Source organism: Capra hircus, chromosome 2, assembly GCF_001704415.2.
Source record: "Capra hircus breed San Clemente chromosome 2, ASM170441v1, whole genome shotgun sequence".
Taxonomy (NCBI): Eukaryota; Metazoa; Chordata; class Mammalia; order Artiodactyla; family Bovidae; genus Capra; species Capra hircus.
This window is the reverse complement of record NC_030809.1, coordinates 51,224,057-51,242,833: the sequence shown is the minus strand read 5'-3', so window position 1 is coordinate 51,242,833 and position 18,777 is coordinate 51,224,057. Positions and strand designations below refer to the sequence as shown.

The window sequence follows — 18,777 nt, the reverse complement described above, 5'->3', positions numbered from 1 at the left end:
ACACAAAGCCTTTTCTATAATAAAGAGTTGAATATCTCATGTAATTTATTGAGTTACAGGATGTTTGTATGGGTATGGAATGGTTGTATGTGTACCTTTTTTTTTTTTTTTACCCTGGTGATCACATGGCTGACTAGGAGCTGAGGTTCGCTGATGCTGTCCAGCATCATGAAGAAGTATAGCACTGAATATTGTTAGCCTAGGAAAAGATGATGACTTTCGAAAACTAAAAATTCGATTTCTACTGAAAGTGTATCACTTTTGTGTGTGCGTGTTCAGTCATGTTCAGCTATTTGTGACCCTATCGACTGCAGCTCGCCAGGAAATCTTCCTGACCCAGGGACTGAACCCACGACCCCTGCATTGGCAGGCAGGTTCTTTACCTCTGAGCCACCAGAAAGGCCTCATATCATTTTCAAACCACTATAAAGTCAAAAAATTCTAAGTCAAACCTTCCTGGGTCTGGGACTGTCTGTACCAATTTTAGCATACAGAAATAGAACTGGCTCAGAGTTTACAAGTTCTTGATATTACAGACTCTAGAATATATTGGGGAAAAATCATGTAATCAATCTTTGCAATCAAATAGTTTTTCATAAACTATTTCAAAATTGCATTTAACATAGTACATATTATACCTTCTTACATCAGAGCCTTAACTTGGGTCTCAAGAAGAACATTTTACTTTTTTTAAAGAAACTGAACTAGTGTAGTGAAAGTGTTAGAAATGGTTTAAATATCTATCTTGTGTAAAACACTGGTATAAAAATACTAACTGAAAACTTTAAATCTGTTATAGGGAAAGGGGAGGAAGAAGCAAAGAAATGAAGTACAGTTTGAATATAATTATCATCCAGGCTGATGTATGATAGATCACCCAGGCTTTGTGTGAAGAGTCATTATACCATTAGACTAAAGATGGTACTTCTTTTAGATGAAATTTAAACATTTTCACTTCACTGGCTACTAACAAGGCTGAGACTCTTTCCCCAAGTCAGCTTATTTGTAACATTTCCCGTTTCGTGATCTACATGTTCATCTACTTTGCCCATTTATTTTTTCTTCAAAAATTTTTATTTTGATAAACACACATCACATCACATTGATAACCACTGTCAAGTACAGTTCTGTAGCATTAAGTACATTCACATTGTTCTGCAACCATCACCATTATCCATCTCTAGAAATTCTTTCCCTTTCCAAACTGAAAATCTGTACCCATTTAACATTAACTCCCATTTTCTTCCACCCCAATGGAAGCAACCACCAATCTATTTCCTGTCTCTATGAATTTGACTACTCTAAGTACCTCATATAAGTGGAATCATACAATATTCATCCCCTGTGATTGGCTTATTTCACTTAGCATTTTCCAGGTCATGTTATAGCATAAGCTGCAATTTCCTTTTTTTCCTAGCTGAATAATATTCCATTGTTTGTATATACTATGTTTGGTTAATCCATTCAACCATTGACTGACACTTGAGTTATTTTTACATTTTGACTATTGTAAAAAAGTATTGCAATGAACATGGGTTCCAATTTTTCTATATCCTCTCCAACACTTATTATTTTTTTTATAACAGTTATCTTATGAGTGTGAAATAAATTTATCACATAAAGTTTTAGGATTTCTTATTGACTTATAAGAAATACTTCAAAATAAAGAGATTTACTCTTGTATTATCTCTCACTAAATTGCCATACATCTGCTGGATCATGGAAAAAGGAAGAGAGTTCCAGAAAAACATCTATTTCTGCTTTATTGACTATGCCAAAGCCTTTGACTATGTGAATCACAATAAACTCTGGAAAATTCTGAAAGAGATGGGAATACAAGACCACCTGACCTGTCTCTTGAGAAATCTATATGCAGGTCAGGAAGCAACAGTTAGAACTGGACATGGAACAACAGACTGGTTCCAAATAGGAAAAGGAGTACATCAAGGATGTAATGTTGTCACCCTGCTTATTTAACTTACATGCAGAATACATCATGAGAAACACTGGGCTGGAAGAAGCACAAGCTGGAATCAAGATTGCCAGGAGAAATATCAATAACCTCAGATATGCAGATGATACCACCTTTATGGCAGAAAGTGAAGAGAAACTAAAAAGCCTCTTGATGAAAGTGAAAGAGGAGAGTGAAAAAGTTGGCTTAAAGCTCAACATTCAGAAAACGAAGATCATGGCATCTGGTCCCATCATTTCATGGGAAATAGATGGGGAATCAGTGGAAACAGTGTCAGACTTTATATTTCTGAGCTCCAAAATTACTGCAGATGGTGATTGCAGCCATGAAATTAAAAGACACTTACTCCTTGGAAGAAACGTTATGACCAACCTAGATAGTATATTGAAAAGCAGAGATATTACTTCACCAACAAAGGTCCATGTAGTCAAGGCTATGGTTTTTCCAGTGTTCATGTATGGATGTGAGAGTTGGACTGTGAAGAAAGCTGAGTGCCGAAGAATTGATGCTTTTGAACTGTGGTGCTGGACAAGACTTTTGAGAGTCCCTTGGACTGCAAGGAGATCCAACCAGTCCATCCTAAAGGAGATCAGTCCTGGGTGTTCACTGGAAGGACTGATGTTGAAGCTGAAACTCCAATACTATGGCCACCTCATGCAAAGAGTTGACTCATTGGAAAAGACCCTGATGTTGAGAGGGGTAGGCAGCAGGAGGAGAAGGGGACGAGAGAGGATGAGACGGCTGGATGGCATCACCAGCTCGATGGACATGAGTTTGGGTGAACTCTGGGAGTTGGTGATGGACAGGGAGGCCTGGTGTGCTGCAATTCATGGGGTTGCAAAGACTCGGACACGACTGAGTGACTGAACTGAACTGAACTGAATCTCTTCTAGCCTGTTCACCTTTTTATTGAGTTGGCCAAAAGGTTTTGTCAGCGTTTTCTGTAACATCACATGGAAATATTAGAATGAACTTTTTGGCCAACCCAGTGTTTAGTTATGCATTTTATTTATACAGCAATATTAACCTGATTACCTGCTATCCATTTTTAATATATTGTCTTTCTTCAGCATGGTGCTGTGATAAGAAATGTTGAAAAGATAATCTCTAATGTTTACGCCTACCAGAAGTTGTTCCCTGTCTTTTTTTGCTTTTGGTAGTGCTAGTGTACCAAAGAGTATGATAGATCAACTTTTGGGACAACTCTTAAAAGAGTAACTCATTTTATATAGGTGTAGTCTCAAATAGATATGTATGAATTCATTTTTGTGAACTGAATCATATTGGGGAAACTAGGAAATAAAATAATTCAAGTAAACCCTTTCTCTAGTTAAGCAATAATCCCTGAAGTGAAAGTGTTAGTTGCTCAGTCATGTCCAACTCTGTGATCCTATGGTCAGTAGTCCAGGCAATTCTCCAGGCCAGAATACAGGAGTGGGTAGCCATTCCCTTCTCCAGGGGATCTTGCTGACCTAGGGATTGAACCTGGGTCTCTTACATTGCAGACAGGCTATTCTGAGCCATTCAGTTAAGTTTAGTTCAGTCGCTCAGTCATGTCTGACTCTTTGTGATCTCATGAATCACAGCATGCCAGGCCTGCCTGTCCATCACCAACTCCTGGAGCTCACTCAAACTCATGCCCATCGAGTCAGTTTTGCTATCCAGCCATCTCATCCTCTGTCGTCCCCTTCTCCTCCTTCCCCCATTCCCTCCCAGCATCAGGGTCTTTTCCAATGAATCACTCTTCGCATGAGGTGGCCAAAGTATTGGAGTTTCAGCTTCAGCATCAGTCCTTCCAATGAACACCCAGGACTGATCTCCTTTAGAATGGACTGGTTGGATCTCCTTGCACTCCAAGGAACCCTCAAGAGTCTTCTCCAACACCACAGTTCAAAAGCATCAATTCTTCAGCACTCAGCTTTCTTCACAGTCCAACTCTCACATCCATACATGAACACTGGAAAAACCGTTGGCAAAGTAATATCTCTGCTTTTCAATATACTATCTAGGTTGGTCATAACTCCTTCCAAGGAGTAGGCGTCTTTTAATTTCATGGCTGTAATCACCATCTGCAGTGATTTTGGAGCTCAGAAAAATAAAGTCTGACACTGTTTCCACTGTTTTCCCATCTATTTGCCATGAAGTGATGGGACCAGATGCCATGATCTTCATTTTCTGAATGTTGAGCTTTAAGCCAACTTTTTCACTCTCCTCTTTCACTTTCATCAAGAGGCTTTTTAGTTCCTCTTCACTTTCTGCCATAAGGGTGGTGTTATCTGCATATCTGAGGTTATTGATATTTCTCCTGGCAATCTTGATTTCAGTTTGTGCCTCTTCCAGCCCAGCATTTCTCATGATGTACTCTGCATATAAGTTAAATAAGCAGGGTGACAACATTACATCCTTGATGTACTCCTTTTCCTATTTGGAACCAGTCTCTTGTTCCATGTCTGAGCCATTAGGGAAGCCCAATTATTACTAATCATGGTTTCTTAGGACAAGACAGGACTGTAGGTGTAGTATGTCTATCACATGCCTGTTAAGCCTGTTTCTTCCCTCTTGATAACCAAATAATTTCTCTTAACTGAAGGTTAATTTTACCTCATCAAGAATTAACAAAATAATCAAATACATGAGGATGACAATTCATAAACAGTAATGTTTGAATCCTCCAATTAACTTCTTATGCATACTTGGATTGAATGATGAAGTTTAATTCACTGTGGTCTTGTGGTATGAAGAATTCTAATATGATCTGCCATGACCCATGCCTTTGTATAATCCTGATCTTTTAAGTATGACAGGGGACCTGTAATTTGTAACCAATAGAATATGGCAAGGGTGAAGATGTATTGAAGATACAATTAAGTCTCACATCAGTTGATTTTAAGTTAATTAAAAGGGTGATAATCCTGAACTTGGGCCTGACCTAATTAGGTGAGACTTTAAAAGAGCATCTAGAAATCAGAGAGTCTCACTGTTGCTGGATTTGAAGAGGTAGACTGCCATGAATTCTGTAGATGCAAGGAATAAACTCTACCAACAACCTAAGGGAGTTTGGAAGCAGGTCCTTCCCTAGTTGAGCTTCCAGATGAGAATGCAATCCAGCCGACATTTTGATCTCAGCTTTCAGATGCTGAGCAGAAGACCTGGCTCAATCGTGCTCGGACTCCTGATTACAGAAACAGTGACATAGTAACCATGTTGTTTTAAGCTGCTAAATTGGTGGTAATTGGTGATGCAGCTTTGGAAAACTGCTACAGGTCTAAATGTAGTAGCGTAGCCTATGAAGAGGTATTTCAGTGTAATAAGTGTAATATAGCAGCATCACCCCTATCAAGGGCAGTGGTGCGAAGCTGGGAGTCAACAGCAGTCCTTTCATCCTCCCAGGTTTCTGAGCAAGAAACAGGAACTCTGAATGTCTCTGCTGTTCAGTAACTTATTCAGTAAATCCATAAGCCTGGATACTCATATTTTTTATTCAGTTCTCAACACAAAAGGAAGGACTGGACAACTTTTTTGATCCTCTTCAGTCACAAGACATAATCACCATCATTGATCCTTAACCTAAAGCTATCATGGATTCCTAAATTGCACCTGGTTGCACAATATATAGTTACCATAACAGAACTTTCCTTCTGAATAAACTGAACAGCTCCTATGGAAACTGTTTCATGAGGATGGAGAAAGTATGTATTGTTGAGGGGGAAACTGTAGAAAGATTAAATGGTTCCCCCGAAGTCAAATCAAGAATAGACCACAACCTTGGGTTCCTAGGGGAAGTCCAACATTAAACTGAAAGCAGGGAAAGTAATGCTTTGGTTTTTTCAGTTTTGGAAGCCTGAGTGTTCATTTCATCCTACTTCATGATTTTAAACTGCTGGTCCTCAACACCTTACCAGATTACACACATTTTGAGGACAGATATTAGAAAAATAAAGCTTCAAATATTTTTTAAATGAATGACTCAATCAAAACATACAGGAGCTTCAGGGAAAATGGTCCAGATTTGGTCAGTTCAGAAAAGTCTGGGAGATACCAGGGGATTTTTCAGGTGCTCTAACCAACAAGTTCTATCTCAGGCTCACCACAAAGCAGAGAGATTCAGAGAGATATAGGGGGAATTCACCAGAATCATCCAAGAAACTTGTTTACAATGGAGATTTTAGGTGCACCCTCTGAAATTCTACTTTAGAAGGTCTGGGGTGGGCCTAGGGATCTGCTTTTTAACTATCAGTCTAAATGAGTCTGACGCAGGTAGGCTCCACTATTGGAGAGACATCAATTACATTAGAAATAAGATATCTATATTGGCTATTCTCAGCAGAGTTTTCTGTGCTTGCAAAAATTTCAAAACTCCTTATAAACAAGACAGCATTGCTAATAAGGAAATTGAGGAATCATGTGGTTAAATAAATTGCCCAATATTTACCATCAACTTGCTGTGTGAGCCAAGAACAGGGGAAAAAAAAAGCAAAACAAAACACAATCCTCTGAGGCTTCTCACAACCCCTCTCCCACCCCATTCCATGTCCTAAGAAAACTCTAGCAGAAAATAACAGAAGGGCCCTTGGACTATGTTGATATTGGCAACAAAAGCACATCCAGTTATTCAGTCTCAATAAAAGAACATTTTTCAAATCTTTCAAAGCCAGCCACACTAAGGCTATAATGAGTTTACCTCATTTTACTCTACGCAGGCAGAACCACTCAAGGAGGGCAGGTCTGAACTAGTCTTTGGGAAATCATGCTGGCATTAATATAAAGAAGATTTAAAAGCCCTCCAGACATCTGGTCTGACTTAATAGATCTCTTGGTGCTTTCTGGATTCTTTAAATGTTAACCAGGAGGTCATATGCTTAACCCTCTTTTCTTTCCTATAGATATAGACAAGTCGATTATCCAAATCCAATGAGCCCAAAGAATCACAATTATATCTGGTTTCATAGATTGATTAATTGATCAATGTGTTTCTGTATGTGTATGCATTTATAAATTGATTCTCCCAGAAGTGACTTTTGGAAGCTTATAAGGACTCAAAATATGAGGCAAAGAAGAAATTAGAATCAAGATTCTAAACAGAGAATGAGAAAACCATGGGCTTCATTTTATCTAGTAGATACAGCCCTAGAAATAAAATGTATATAAATCTAATAAATCCTTTTTATTTGCATTATCATTTAGAATGTGCTTTGTCAGTATTCTCTTTTCAATTGGCAGTGGTGCCTAATCCTTCTGATTTGTTTCCCTACTCCTATTTCAACCTTTTCATCGAGTAATTAATAAATCAAAAACAAATACTTAAAAGCATTCTGGAAAATCCCTAAAAGAATATTAGAATATCACACTTTAATGTCATGATTTCTGTGGAAATAGGAGCATTCCTGACCAAGTTTACTTGTCAAGCTCAAATTCTCCCCATCTGAGCCTGGCTTCCCCACAAGGGAATCAGGTGTTCAGGCAGTCTTGCTGGCAGGGCAGCCCAGATGAAGGGGCAGAGTCGGCCAGGAGCTGGGCTGTGAGGTGGTAAAGAGGGGCTCTCTTCTTAGGTTCTCCAGGGACCCCGCACCTTCAGACTCTCTTTGATTATGTACCCTCTTGAAGGCCCCATATTTGAAAGCTTGGCATTCCTATACAAAGTGCCCTGATGAATAAAAATTAATTTTTCAATTTACATTTCATTTATTTGAACAAACAAGTTCTGAGGTCATACTGCATGCCAGACGTTGAGCTGTCCCTTTGTGTATGAGGATGAATAGTCTGGTCTCTGCCTACAAGATGTTTATATTCTGACAACAAAATGCGCAGGCAAATGGAACCTGCCAAAGGTTACGCAGTCTGTGCTCTATACTAGGGGTCTGAAATGCAGCCTGCCTTTGACTCTGCTCACCAACTCACAATCCCTAGCTCAGGGCTGCTTTTCTCCAGAAAACTATAAGAAACCTCTGTCTACTCCAAAAAGATTCCTATGGGCTATTAGTGACCCTGCATACAACGAGTAACGAGTCTGCTCTGTGGAGTCAAGAAAGGCTTTAGAGAGGACACTATTTGTGCCAAGCCTTGAAGGATTTGAAGGTGTGTAGGGTTTTTCTGGTTCAACAACAAAGAGAAGGACGTTCCCAGCAGACTGCCCAGAAGCGAGAGGAAGCACTGCAGGAAACTTGAGAACTCAAGTGCGTGAGTGACAGGAGCCCAGACTGGATGTGAATGCAGAAACCTTTTCCATTCATTCCATGCATTAAAGGCAGCTAGTGAGTGGGTGTGGAGCATGAGGTGGCAGAGGTGCTATTAAACACAACAGGCAATAGAGGAAATGGAGAAGGATGAAGATGATGAATTTAGAGCTTGTAACTGGCATGAGAAATACAGTTCCCAATCACACGGAGTGACCAATTCAACTGAAGTAATTCAGTGATTGCTTTGTTAGCCTAAATTTATTAACACAAATAAAGCTATAACTTTTATCATGACTTTTATAAATATTCACAATTTCTCTTTTATCCCCACTAACATTTTCTTAGACCATGGGATTTAGGGCAGGAATTCTCACTAAGACAAGTTCACAAGTATTTGTGCAATCCTGGTGGCACAGCACAACCCTAACTCTTACCAGGTGTTCAGTAAATGTGAAACAACGGAAAGGAATTCTATGGCACTTACTACACCCACTACCCGTGTGTGATACACCATCTGGCAATGATGTTGGTTATCTGTTCATTGAAATATCTGTTAGTCCCTTCTCTAGGTTTTAAAGTCCATGTTGACAAGAGATCAACTTATATCTCCCACAAGGTAATTAGCATCTAAAGGCTTATTAAAGGAATTAGATTACTAGCTAATATCTTATTCTCAAGTCTTATTAGGTTGCCTGGGTTAAAATGAACTGGATCTATAAATAGAGTGTAGAATGTTCCCACAGTGGGAATTCCTGCATGGGGAATAATCAGCAGAAGAAACTCTTCAAACTGTGTCTGGTAAGCAGGCCATGTCTCACCTGTGGGTAGCCCTGAGAAAAGATGAAGAGTACATACTTTTCAAATGTAAGAATTTAAACCCAACAGAAGAAAACCCAGTAAGGAGTAGTTCCAATTGAGAACTCAAACAAAATACAAACATCCTGGCTGGATACAGCACATTTCTTAAATATCTAAAAACTGTAAAATGCCAGGTGAGCTCTGAAGGATAGGGATTAGTGACAACAGTCAAAACATCTGAATTAATTGAACGATGTGTTGCTGCTAAGTCACTTCAGTCGTGTCCGACTCTTTGTGACCCCATAGACGGCAGCCCACCAGGCTCCCCCGTCCTTGAGATTCTCCAGGCAAGAACACTGGAGTGGGTTGTCATTTCCTTCTCCAATACATGAAAGTGAAAAGTGAAAGTGAAGTTGCTCAGTCGTGTTCGACCCTCAGCAACCCCATGGACTGCAGCCTTCCAGGCTCCTCTGTCCATGGGATTTTCCAGGCCGGATTACTAGAGTGGGGTGCCATTGCCTTCTGAATGATATGTTAGGCACCATTTTAAGCACTTTGCCCATTGTAAGTGATGGCAAAACTAGATAGCATATTAAAAAGCAAAGACGCCTATTACACAGAGCAAAGTAAGTCAGAAAGAAAAACACCAATACAGTATATTAACGCATATATATAGAATTAGAAAGATAGAAACGATGACCCTATATGAGAGACAGCAAAAGAGACACAGATGTAAAGAACAGACTGTTGGACTCGGTGGGAGAAGGCGAGGGTGGGATGATTTGAGAGAATAGCATTGAAACATGTATATCAGCATATGTGAAATAGATCGCCAGTCCAGGTTCGATGCATGAAGCAGGGTGCTCAGGGCTGGTGCACTGGGATGACCCTGAGGGATGGGATGGGGAGGGAGGTGGGAGGGAGGGTCAGGATGGGGAACACATGTACACCCATGGCTGATTCATGTGAATGTATGGCAAAAACCACCACAATATTGTAAAGTAATTAGCCTCCAATTAAAATTTTTTAAAAAATACAAAAAAAAAAAAAAAAGGCAAAGACATCAGTTCGCCAACAAAGGTTCATATAGTCAAAGCTATGGTTTTTCCAGTAGTCATGTATGGATGTGAGAGCTGGACCATAAAGAAGGCTGAGTGCCAAAGAATTGATGCTTTTGAACTGTGATACTAGAGAAGCCTCTTGAGAGTCCCTTGGACTGCAAGGAGATCAAATCAGTCAGTTCTAAAGAAAATCAACCCTGAATACTTATTGGAGGGATTGATGCTGAAGCTGAAGCTCCAACACTTTGGCCACCTGATGCAAAAAGCTGAGTCATCAGAAAAGACCCTGATGTTGGGAAAAGACTGAAGGCAGAAGGAGAAGAGAGTAGCAGAGGATGAGATGGTTAACGGCATCACTGACTCAGTGGACATGAATTTGAGCAAACTCTGGGAGATAGTGAAGGACAGGGAAGCCTGGCATGCTGCAGTCCATGGGGTGGCAGAGAGTCAGACATGACTTAGCAACTGAAAAACAACAAAACATCTCACTTCATCTCCAGAACAACTTAGTAATGTAATTACTAGTGCCTATCCCAATTGTTTAGATGAGGGTATAAAGACATAAAAGTGATTTTGGCATATCTTGTCTGGAATGGTCCAGAGTCATATGTTAAACTTAAGAGCTTATCAAAAATATTATGTGCTACGGTTTGGCATGACAGGCAAAGCCACATTCAATTCAAATAAGCTCCTTGTTCTCACAGGGTTAGATCCTAGAGAGGGGAGATAGTCAGTAGGTATACAATGACAGAACTGAAGTAAGTCCTATACAGTAAATAAGATAAGACAGAATGATAGGTACACTGGGAGCAGAAGCCTGGAGGGCCTTTCTGAGCACTGAGCTGAGTCCTTAGGGATGACAAAGCCAGTCACATGCAGAACCAGCAGAAAAGAGATGGGGCAGCAAGTTCTAGAGTCTTAAGGCAGAGTTAAGTTTGGTAAATTTGAGGAACAAGGAGGAGGCTGGTGGCTGCAGCAGGTGAGGGGAGAGTGTATGAGTGGAGGTTGGGGTAGTAGGCCAGACCAGGCCACTCCCCTGGTAGTTAGTCCTCAGCAAGGGGTCTGGATTAATGACTTGAAGCCATTGATGGGTAAAAGTAGGGGAGGGAGGTGATATGGAGATTTCAGCTCACTTTGGTTGCTGAGCACAGAATGAACTATAGTGTGTATATAACAGAAATAGTCATGTAGACAGCAGGCTATGGCAATAGCCTTGTGGAGAGGGGCTTGTGCGGTAGACTATGGTGGTGGAAAGAGATGAGCCCAAATTAGTTTTTGGTCTTGAAGCCACAGAGAAGGGGATGACCAATTCCTTATCCGCAGTAATGTTTGTCATTCACAAACACATACTTTATGATTTACAGCTGTTGTGACTTGAAAGGCTCAGTTCTATTGAAAGCAACAATGAAAACTATCAATACTTTTACTCCATTTAGGAACTACAAATTATTTCAATAGTATTTTACATTATGTACTGCAGTTCTTTTTTTAGACAAAGTATGCTTTATGAACATTTTATCCATTTTCCAAGGTAAAGACCAATCCAAAAGGTATAGCATATTTAAGCATCTTTAATAAAGTAATATTCCTAGTCATCATGGGTATATCTTTGTTAGCACATGCTGATTCAATGGCAGGATACAATAAAACCTTAAAATATTATTACTAGAGAGCATGAATTGAGTAAGAAGGAAGAAAGGGAAAGGGTGGGAGATGGCCTTATATAAGAGATTAAACCATGGAGCAGACAACTTTATTGTAGGAGAGTCTTCTGCCAACTTCCTCTCAACCAAGGCCCCTCAGCTGACCAGCATGTGGTAGGGAGTTGGGAGACCAGGGAGGGATGCCTCAAGACATGTACAAAAAAGAGGGGGCACCAAGGGATCTTTACAGTGTCTGTCTCTTGTTCTGAACTTTTTTTTAATTAAAGAGAGTGACACGAGCTCCTCACTTACTTTCCTGTTTCCTAGTTTACAGTTCAGTTTGCCAGTAGACGATGCTATCTGTACTAGAGGAGGAAGGGCTGAATTACTGATGACACTGTAAAGCAATATTTCATGACACTGGAAGATGTTCATGATTAGTGATGTTTGAGAAACAAAAAGCAGGTCATAAACAGTATATAAGCTCTGATCGTATCTTGTTTTTAAATGTGTGTCATGTATGTGTATGTTGTGTACAAATGAGGAGAAGTATGTTTAGAGGTTATCTCTGAAAATATATCTTTATATATTTTATTATATATTACTACTCTTTAATTTTACTTTAATTTCTTTAATATTACTATATCTTTATATATCTCTAAAAATATATCTTTATATATTTTATTATATATTACTATAATATTTATTAATTATATTATAGAATATTAATGATATACTATAATATGTACTAATTTTATTATATATTTTATTATATATTACTATATATATTTATATTATATACCCATCTTTTATTTTTAACTTCTTGGCATTTCTGTGAAAATTTTTCTTTACTTGGGTCTTTCCTGGTGGCTCAAATGGTAAAGAATCTGCCTGCAATGTGGGAGACCCAGGTTCAGTCCCTGGGTTGGGAAGATCCCTTGGAGAAAGGAATGGCTACCCACTCCAGTATTCTTGCCTGGAGAATCCCATGGACAGGAGCCTGGCAGGCTACAGTCCATGGGATCACAAAGAGTCAGACATGACTGAATAACTAACACTTTTCAGTTTTCTTTACGGAAGATTAAAAAGTGAAAAAATGTCTAGCAATACGGGGTTAGGGAGTAAGAGGTACAAACTTATGTAAAAAATAAGCTCTAAGGATATATTGTACAACACTGGGAATATAGCCAAAAATTTATAATAACAATAAATGGAGAATAATCTTTAAAATTGTGAACCACTATATTATATACTTGTAACTTACATAATATTGCATTATCAAGTATACATCAATTAAAAACTTTAATGAAAAATATTTATCTTTAAAAATTATTTTATCTTTTAAAGTTCTATTCCACTGGAAAAGCTGTCTCCCTGAGACACTCATTTCATAATTAACTATTACTTTTTATTTTTTAATTTGGGTCAGCATTGTATTTATAATCATCTCCAGACACAACCATTTTCTAAAATGAGTGTTTCCCTCCTTTGGCAAAACCAAACACTCCCCCATTATGACAGCAGCTCTCCCACTGCCTACTGGGCAAGAGCCTCTGGGAAGAACATATAAAGTCCACACCACCCTGGGAGAGAGGATCTGACCTGCATTTTCCTGCGGGCACGTGAGCAGCCTGTTTTTCAGAATGTTTAAGAGAGCATTTGTCATAAAGTGAATTTACAGTCTCCAAAGAGTCGGACACGACTGAGTGACTGAACTGAACTGAACTGAAGCCCATCAGAGCACAGGGGACAGGAAATCTACAGAAATGCAAAATACAGAGCTAACTACCAACGAGGAAGCAGGAAGTACAGTAATGTGCTCAAGTTAGACACCTCCACAGAGACACCGGGCTGCCTCCATCATTATTTACCATCTGGTCTCTAGTTACTTTATTACCAAAAGACAGAAAAAGAGAGCCACGGATTCAACTTGTTCCGGCTTCAGAGACACCCCTATATACTTTAATACACTTTTTTGGCCCACGTTGTGAGTAGCATTATTTACTGCTACTGCAATGAGAACTAGGAAGTCTGAGAAGAGAATGAGACTCATTTGCTTCCTTGAAAGGCTGAAAGGCCCTCAATCATCCATGTCTAGAATAAGATGCCCTCCCTTCTGCTGGGGCTGCCTGTCCTTATCCTTTACATCCACCTCCACTTCCACTTCTCCAGGGCACAACCTCCCCTGCCTGACACAAGATGATGCCAGACTTCCTAGGGAATACACATTCTAAGGAAGAAGCATATCCATTCATTTTGTATCCAGTGTGTACAATGTCACATTTTTAATGTTAGACATCATCTCACAAATAAGAAAAAGAAATACATGGGGGTTGAATAGCTTGGTACAGACCAGTTCTTTAGTTCTACAACTTACACCTAGGAGGAAACAGCAGGAATGATGGTTTTAGTGTATCTGTGCTGATAGTAGGGAAAAATGGGCTCAGTCATATATACCATCTCTTTAGACCAGAGCCAATCTTACAGATCTTTTTGGCACTTAACATGCCACATTTCATGATGACAGTTATCAGTGAAGAAATCGCTTCTGATAAAACTGTATGGTCATGAGTTGAAGTTCTCCTTTTATGTTTTTCTTCCAATGTACCACTTTTGTGAAGCAGATTTTAATAGTTTCAGCAGTATGGTGGCTCCCAGAAGAATCATAATAAAAGGTTTAAAAGAACAAAGAAAACATACTATCCTTAAGGACTTTCATGCACATTATTCTCACCCACTTGTCACAAATACTCCTTGAGCATGGCATTGTTATTTCTACTCTTCAGAGATGGATCCAGGCTCTTAGGATCACATAACTAGTGTATCAAAGGGCTTAAATCTGCACTCATATCTCCTAACAAGGCTATGTAAGTTGATGAACTATGTAAGTTGATGAACTGGTGAAGTAGAATAGTCAAGTAGCTCTTTCCTCCCACTGGACTTAAAACATTAGAGCCTGTTACAGGCAAGGTATGAGAATGGTCTGCTTGCCTGATGTGCCTCATATCATCTTTATGTATGACTTTTACAATCTGGGTAGAACTAGAATCTAGAACCTAGAGTGTCAGGTCACAATGACGAAAGGAAGAAACAACAATGCCTGTTACCCAACTGTATGTATGCAATGCTATGAAGAACCCCACCATTTATGATGAGTCAAGTATATGAACTTCCTGGAACTCCGGGGGAAGTAGACAAGTAAATATGGCCTGACCCCCAAGATTCTTCAGCAAACTGTCAGTGCTACTTATTGATGAACTGAACCTAACAGACCACCCCTTCCCTGGCCATTTAAAGGTGGAGAAACAGGCTGAGAGATCAAGTGGTCTTTTCTGGTCCCAGAGTCAGCTGGTGGCAGAGGTGGGCAAGAAATCCCAACCTCCCAAGAACTCCAGGTCTTCTAACTTCCAGCCCTGCACTCTTTCCAATAAGCTGCAGCCTGACATATATTACAGATGATGATGGCAGAAGTCATAATGGCAGCCATCATCAGCTGGGCCGGGGTCAGCAGTAAATGTTTTATATGCATGGTTTCATTTAATCTTCAGAATTACTGACCTACAATGTAGATGAGGAAACAGAGGTTCAGAAAGATTAAGCAAGTTCTCGAAGACTACACTGCAGGCAAGTAACAGAACTGGGGTAGAGCTTAGTCTCTGAAGCTAGAGTTTGTTGTTTACACCAAATTGCCTTTCTCTGCTCACCAGGTTTGGTGAAAATTTCAGTGATTAAATATGAACAGCTGATATATCTTCCTACTATTACAGTTTATTCCATCTACTTTACAAAAGCAAATCTTTACAAAAACAGATTTCAAGAGAAAGAACACAATTCATCTGTCCTTTCGTGCCTCTTTAATGCATCCTTGAGTTTCTCAGAAAGGTGAAAGGCCCTACTCAGAGAGTGTAAACCTGCTTTTGTGTTGCAAATGTGGTTTAAGCAAGAAAAGCCATGTTTTAGACATAAGGAAAATAAAATAAAATTCTTCTTTAAATAATGAAATTAAATCTTTTACATTTGGAACACCAAGTCAGCCAGCTAATACTTAGATGTTTACATGCAAGCACCTCTGTTCACAAATTGAGATGTACCCAAAGAGGTGGCTCAGGTCAGCCCTGAGTGAGCTTTATTCTCTGTATCTGTATTTTCAGCACCACTTTTTTACATGTTTATGCTTAGAATGCTATTCTTAAAAACCAGTGCCTTACAACTGCTAAGAAGTCAGTCTTCTTAATAAGTTTCTCAAAGTCATCTGTACAATTGTCTTGGTATCCCCAGGGGATGGTTCCAGAACTCCCTCAGAGATACCAAAATCCATGGATGCTCAAATATAAAATGGCATATTATTTGCATCTAACCTATGCATGTCTTCCTGTATACTTTAAATCATCTTGCGTTCAGTTGTGTATGACTCTTTGTGACTCCATGGACTGTAGCATGCCAGGCTCTTCTGTCCATGGAATTTTCCAGGCAAGAACACTAGGGTGGGTTGCCATTTCCTACTCCAAGGGATCTTCCCGACCCAGGGACTGAACCCATGTCTCTTGCATCTCCTGCGCTGGCAGGTGGATTCCTTATCACTGAGCCATCTGGGAAGCAAGTCATCTCTAGATTGCTTGAAAACCTAGTATAATGTAAACGCTAAGTAATGGTTTCCAGCATGTAGCAAATTCAACTTTTGTTTTCTGTAACTTTATGGAAACTTTTCAAAAAAATATATTTGACCTGTAGTTGTTGGGAATCTGTGGTTGGCTGAATTCGTAGATGCAGAACTCATGGATATAGATGGCTGACTGTACTTAAACTCAGGATAACATCATCGGGAACTTAATATCACTTGGGAAGATTTAACCTCCCCAGAACGCAGTTTCATTATTAGTAAAATGAGAGGCAATCTGAAATCCTTTTTACTCAAAAATTCAATATATTACTGCTGACTGATATAGGAGTTCTGAAACTAACTCTTCTCTCTTCCTCTTTATTTGCTCCCTGCTTTTCTTCTGCTTCAGTTCCAGTTTGCTCCATTCAACCCAGTTTTTAAATTCACAGATGCTGCCTTACTAGTCTTTTATATTTACTAGCAGCAGCAGAAAAGCAATTTTTTCCACTCAAGGAAATATATCATTTTATTATGAATGAGAGTACAATGCAGAGAGCATTCACAAGGTGGTAAGGCATGTATGACAGATAGAAGAGACATATTTACATGATTTAATTGTCCTTAGAAACCACAATGGTCATTTTTAGTGAAGGGATTCAAAATAGCTACCAATGATAAACTTAAAACTAGAGCTTCTGAAACATAAATTAGAACTACAAGTATGACAACACTGCTTCTCCTATCACTAACAAATGCTTTGGTTCTGTTGTGTTTTGTATTTTAAAGTATGTACATATGTACTTCAAGTATGATCGGGAATATCTTTCTTTCCATCATTTAGAAAGGTAATCCGAGATCAATTCATTCTAAAAGCTTTTTCTACTCTTCCAAACTTTCAACATAAAAACGGCAATAAGTCAACACACACTTAAGCTAAAGTTCCCCCCCTAGAGCACTGTAGTGACAGTAAAGAAATGCTTTCTACTTTACCTGGGAAGAGCAGTGATTTTCCCCCATTTCTCCACACAGAATCTTCTTGGGCCATTACTGCCTCGGAGAGAAGCAAATCCTTCATAGGGAATGCTGGATGTGCCTGTAACAAACTAGCAACCCAAGAAAACAGAAGGAGAAGGTGAAGCCAAGAGACCAGTCTCTAGGAAAGAGGTCATTCATATACAGAGGTCCTGGGGAAGAGCAGCATGCTGCTCACTGGTGGTAAAGCTCAAAAGATAAAACCATAGAGACAGAATAACTATAATGTGAGAATTCTGACAGAGAGCTGGAGAATCCCAAGGAAGGACAGTGCATTATAAAGGGAAAGGGGATGTGGACGGTTTGTAGAAAATACAGCATCCTATACATCCTTTAACTTAGAAGCTTATACCATGGATACTTTCCATTAGAGATTAATAAAGTGGACATGTCAATTAACCTGTCTACTTAGCATCAGTCCCTGATCAATTTGAGGTGAATGAAAATCAAAAAGAATTTATAGGCCTGCAAATCTGAGACTCAGATCTGTAATCCAAAGGAGCTAAGATCCAGACTACCTGTAAGATATTGTCTGAGCAAACAAAAGGCTTCCTTATGTCTGATATTTCTTTAGCTGCAATCAATAAAGAATTTCTCTGTATAACTATAACATCATAAGAAAATAATGAGTTAGTTTTCCCAGTATTCTTAAACTTCAATGTTATCTCAAATTTGTGGAAAGCTAGATGGAAGAAAAGAAGGGACTCTCTATCAAGGAACTGGATCATTTCTTGATAAATGAGACTGAAGATTATCTCTTTCTGCTGCCAGAGATGCTGGCCTGCAGAGTACTTGGAGGGCCTCTGGATGAAGGGATCTAACTGCCCTGAAGGTGGATGTTGTTCTGAGGACTCTTGGATGGCAGTCGGTACTTCCTCACAGCTCTAATGAGATGCTTGGACTAGTTAGAGATGTTCTGCACAGTGATGGAACCAAAGAACCATGCAATCAGAAGAGCCTGAAAACAGTGTACTCAGAATATGCAGATAAACATGGGATATATTTATTGAGTATACTTATCCATTATTAAAAATATGAAATTCCAACAATAATTAATGCATAAAAAGATTAACTAAAGGCATCTTACCTGTAACAACCTCAGTCGTTGTTCATTGTTGAATCTTTCCACTGCAGCCCAGAACCACCGAATTACAATGTGATTGTCATGATAGCCTATCAAACGAATCATGAAAGCTAGTATTACTTTGAGTTTTCTATCTTAAGTCACTATGACACTGGTATGTCAACAAAAGACTCCCAGACATAAATCATCATCTTGGATTCTTTAAAGGTTATTTACAATTTTAGACCAAGGAATAATACTGTTAATGTGATCAGATGAGTGTCAAAAGTAAAACAAAACACTAAATGGAACCAAGGAATCTGTTTCCATTTAGAAGTCACTAAATGAAACTAGCGGACAGAACAAGTGAGTTATCGTTAACCACATCATTTTTGAAAAACATAGTTGCTGGTATTGGAAATGCTTGAACCT

At 39.1% G+C, this 18,777-nt stretch overlaps 1 protein-coding gene across 3 annotated transcripts in view; it reads right to left on the bottom strand.

The window, feature by feature from the left end:
* Positions 1 to 18,777, bottom strand: part of HECW2 (HECT, C2 and WW domain containing E3 ubiquitin protein ligase 2) — a 451,986-nt gene that overhangs the window by 6,462 nt on the left and 426,747 nt on the right. For all 3 annotated transcript variants that reach the window (XM_018061392.1, XM_018061400.1, XM_018061404.1), the window contains 2 exons: positions 18,370 to 18,455; positions 17,241 to 17,353 (listed from right to left, as the gene is read on the bottom strand). In XM_018061392.1, coding sequence (XP_017916881.1) covers positions 17,241 to 17,353; positions 18,370 to 18,455 — 199 coding nt within the window. The remainder of the gene's footprint in view (positions 1 to 17,240; positions 17,354 to 18,369; positions 18,456 to 18,777) is intronic.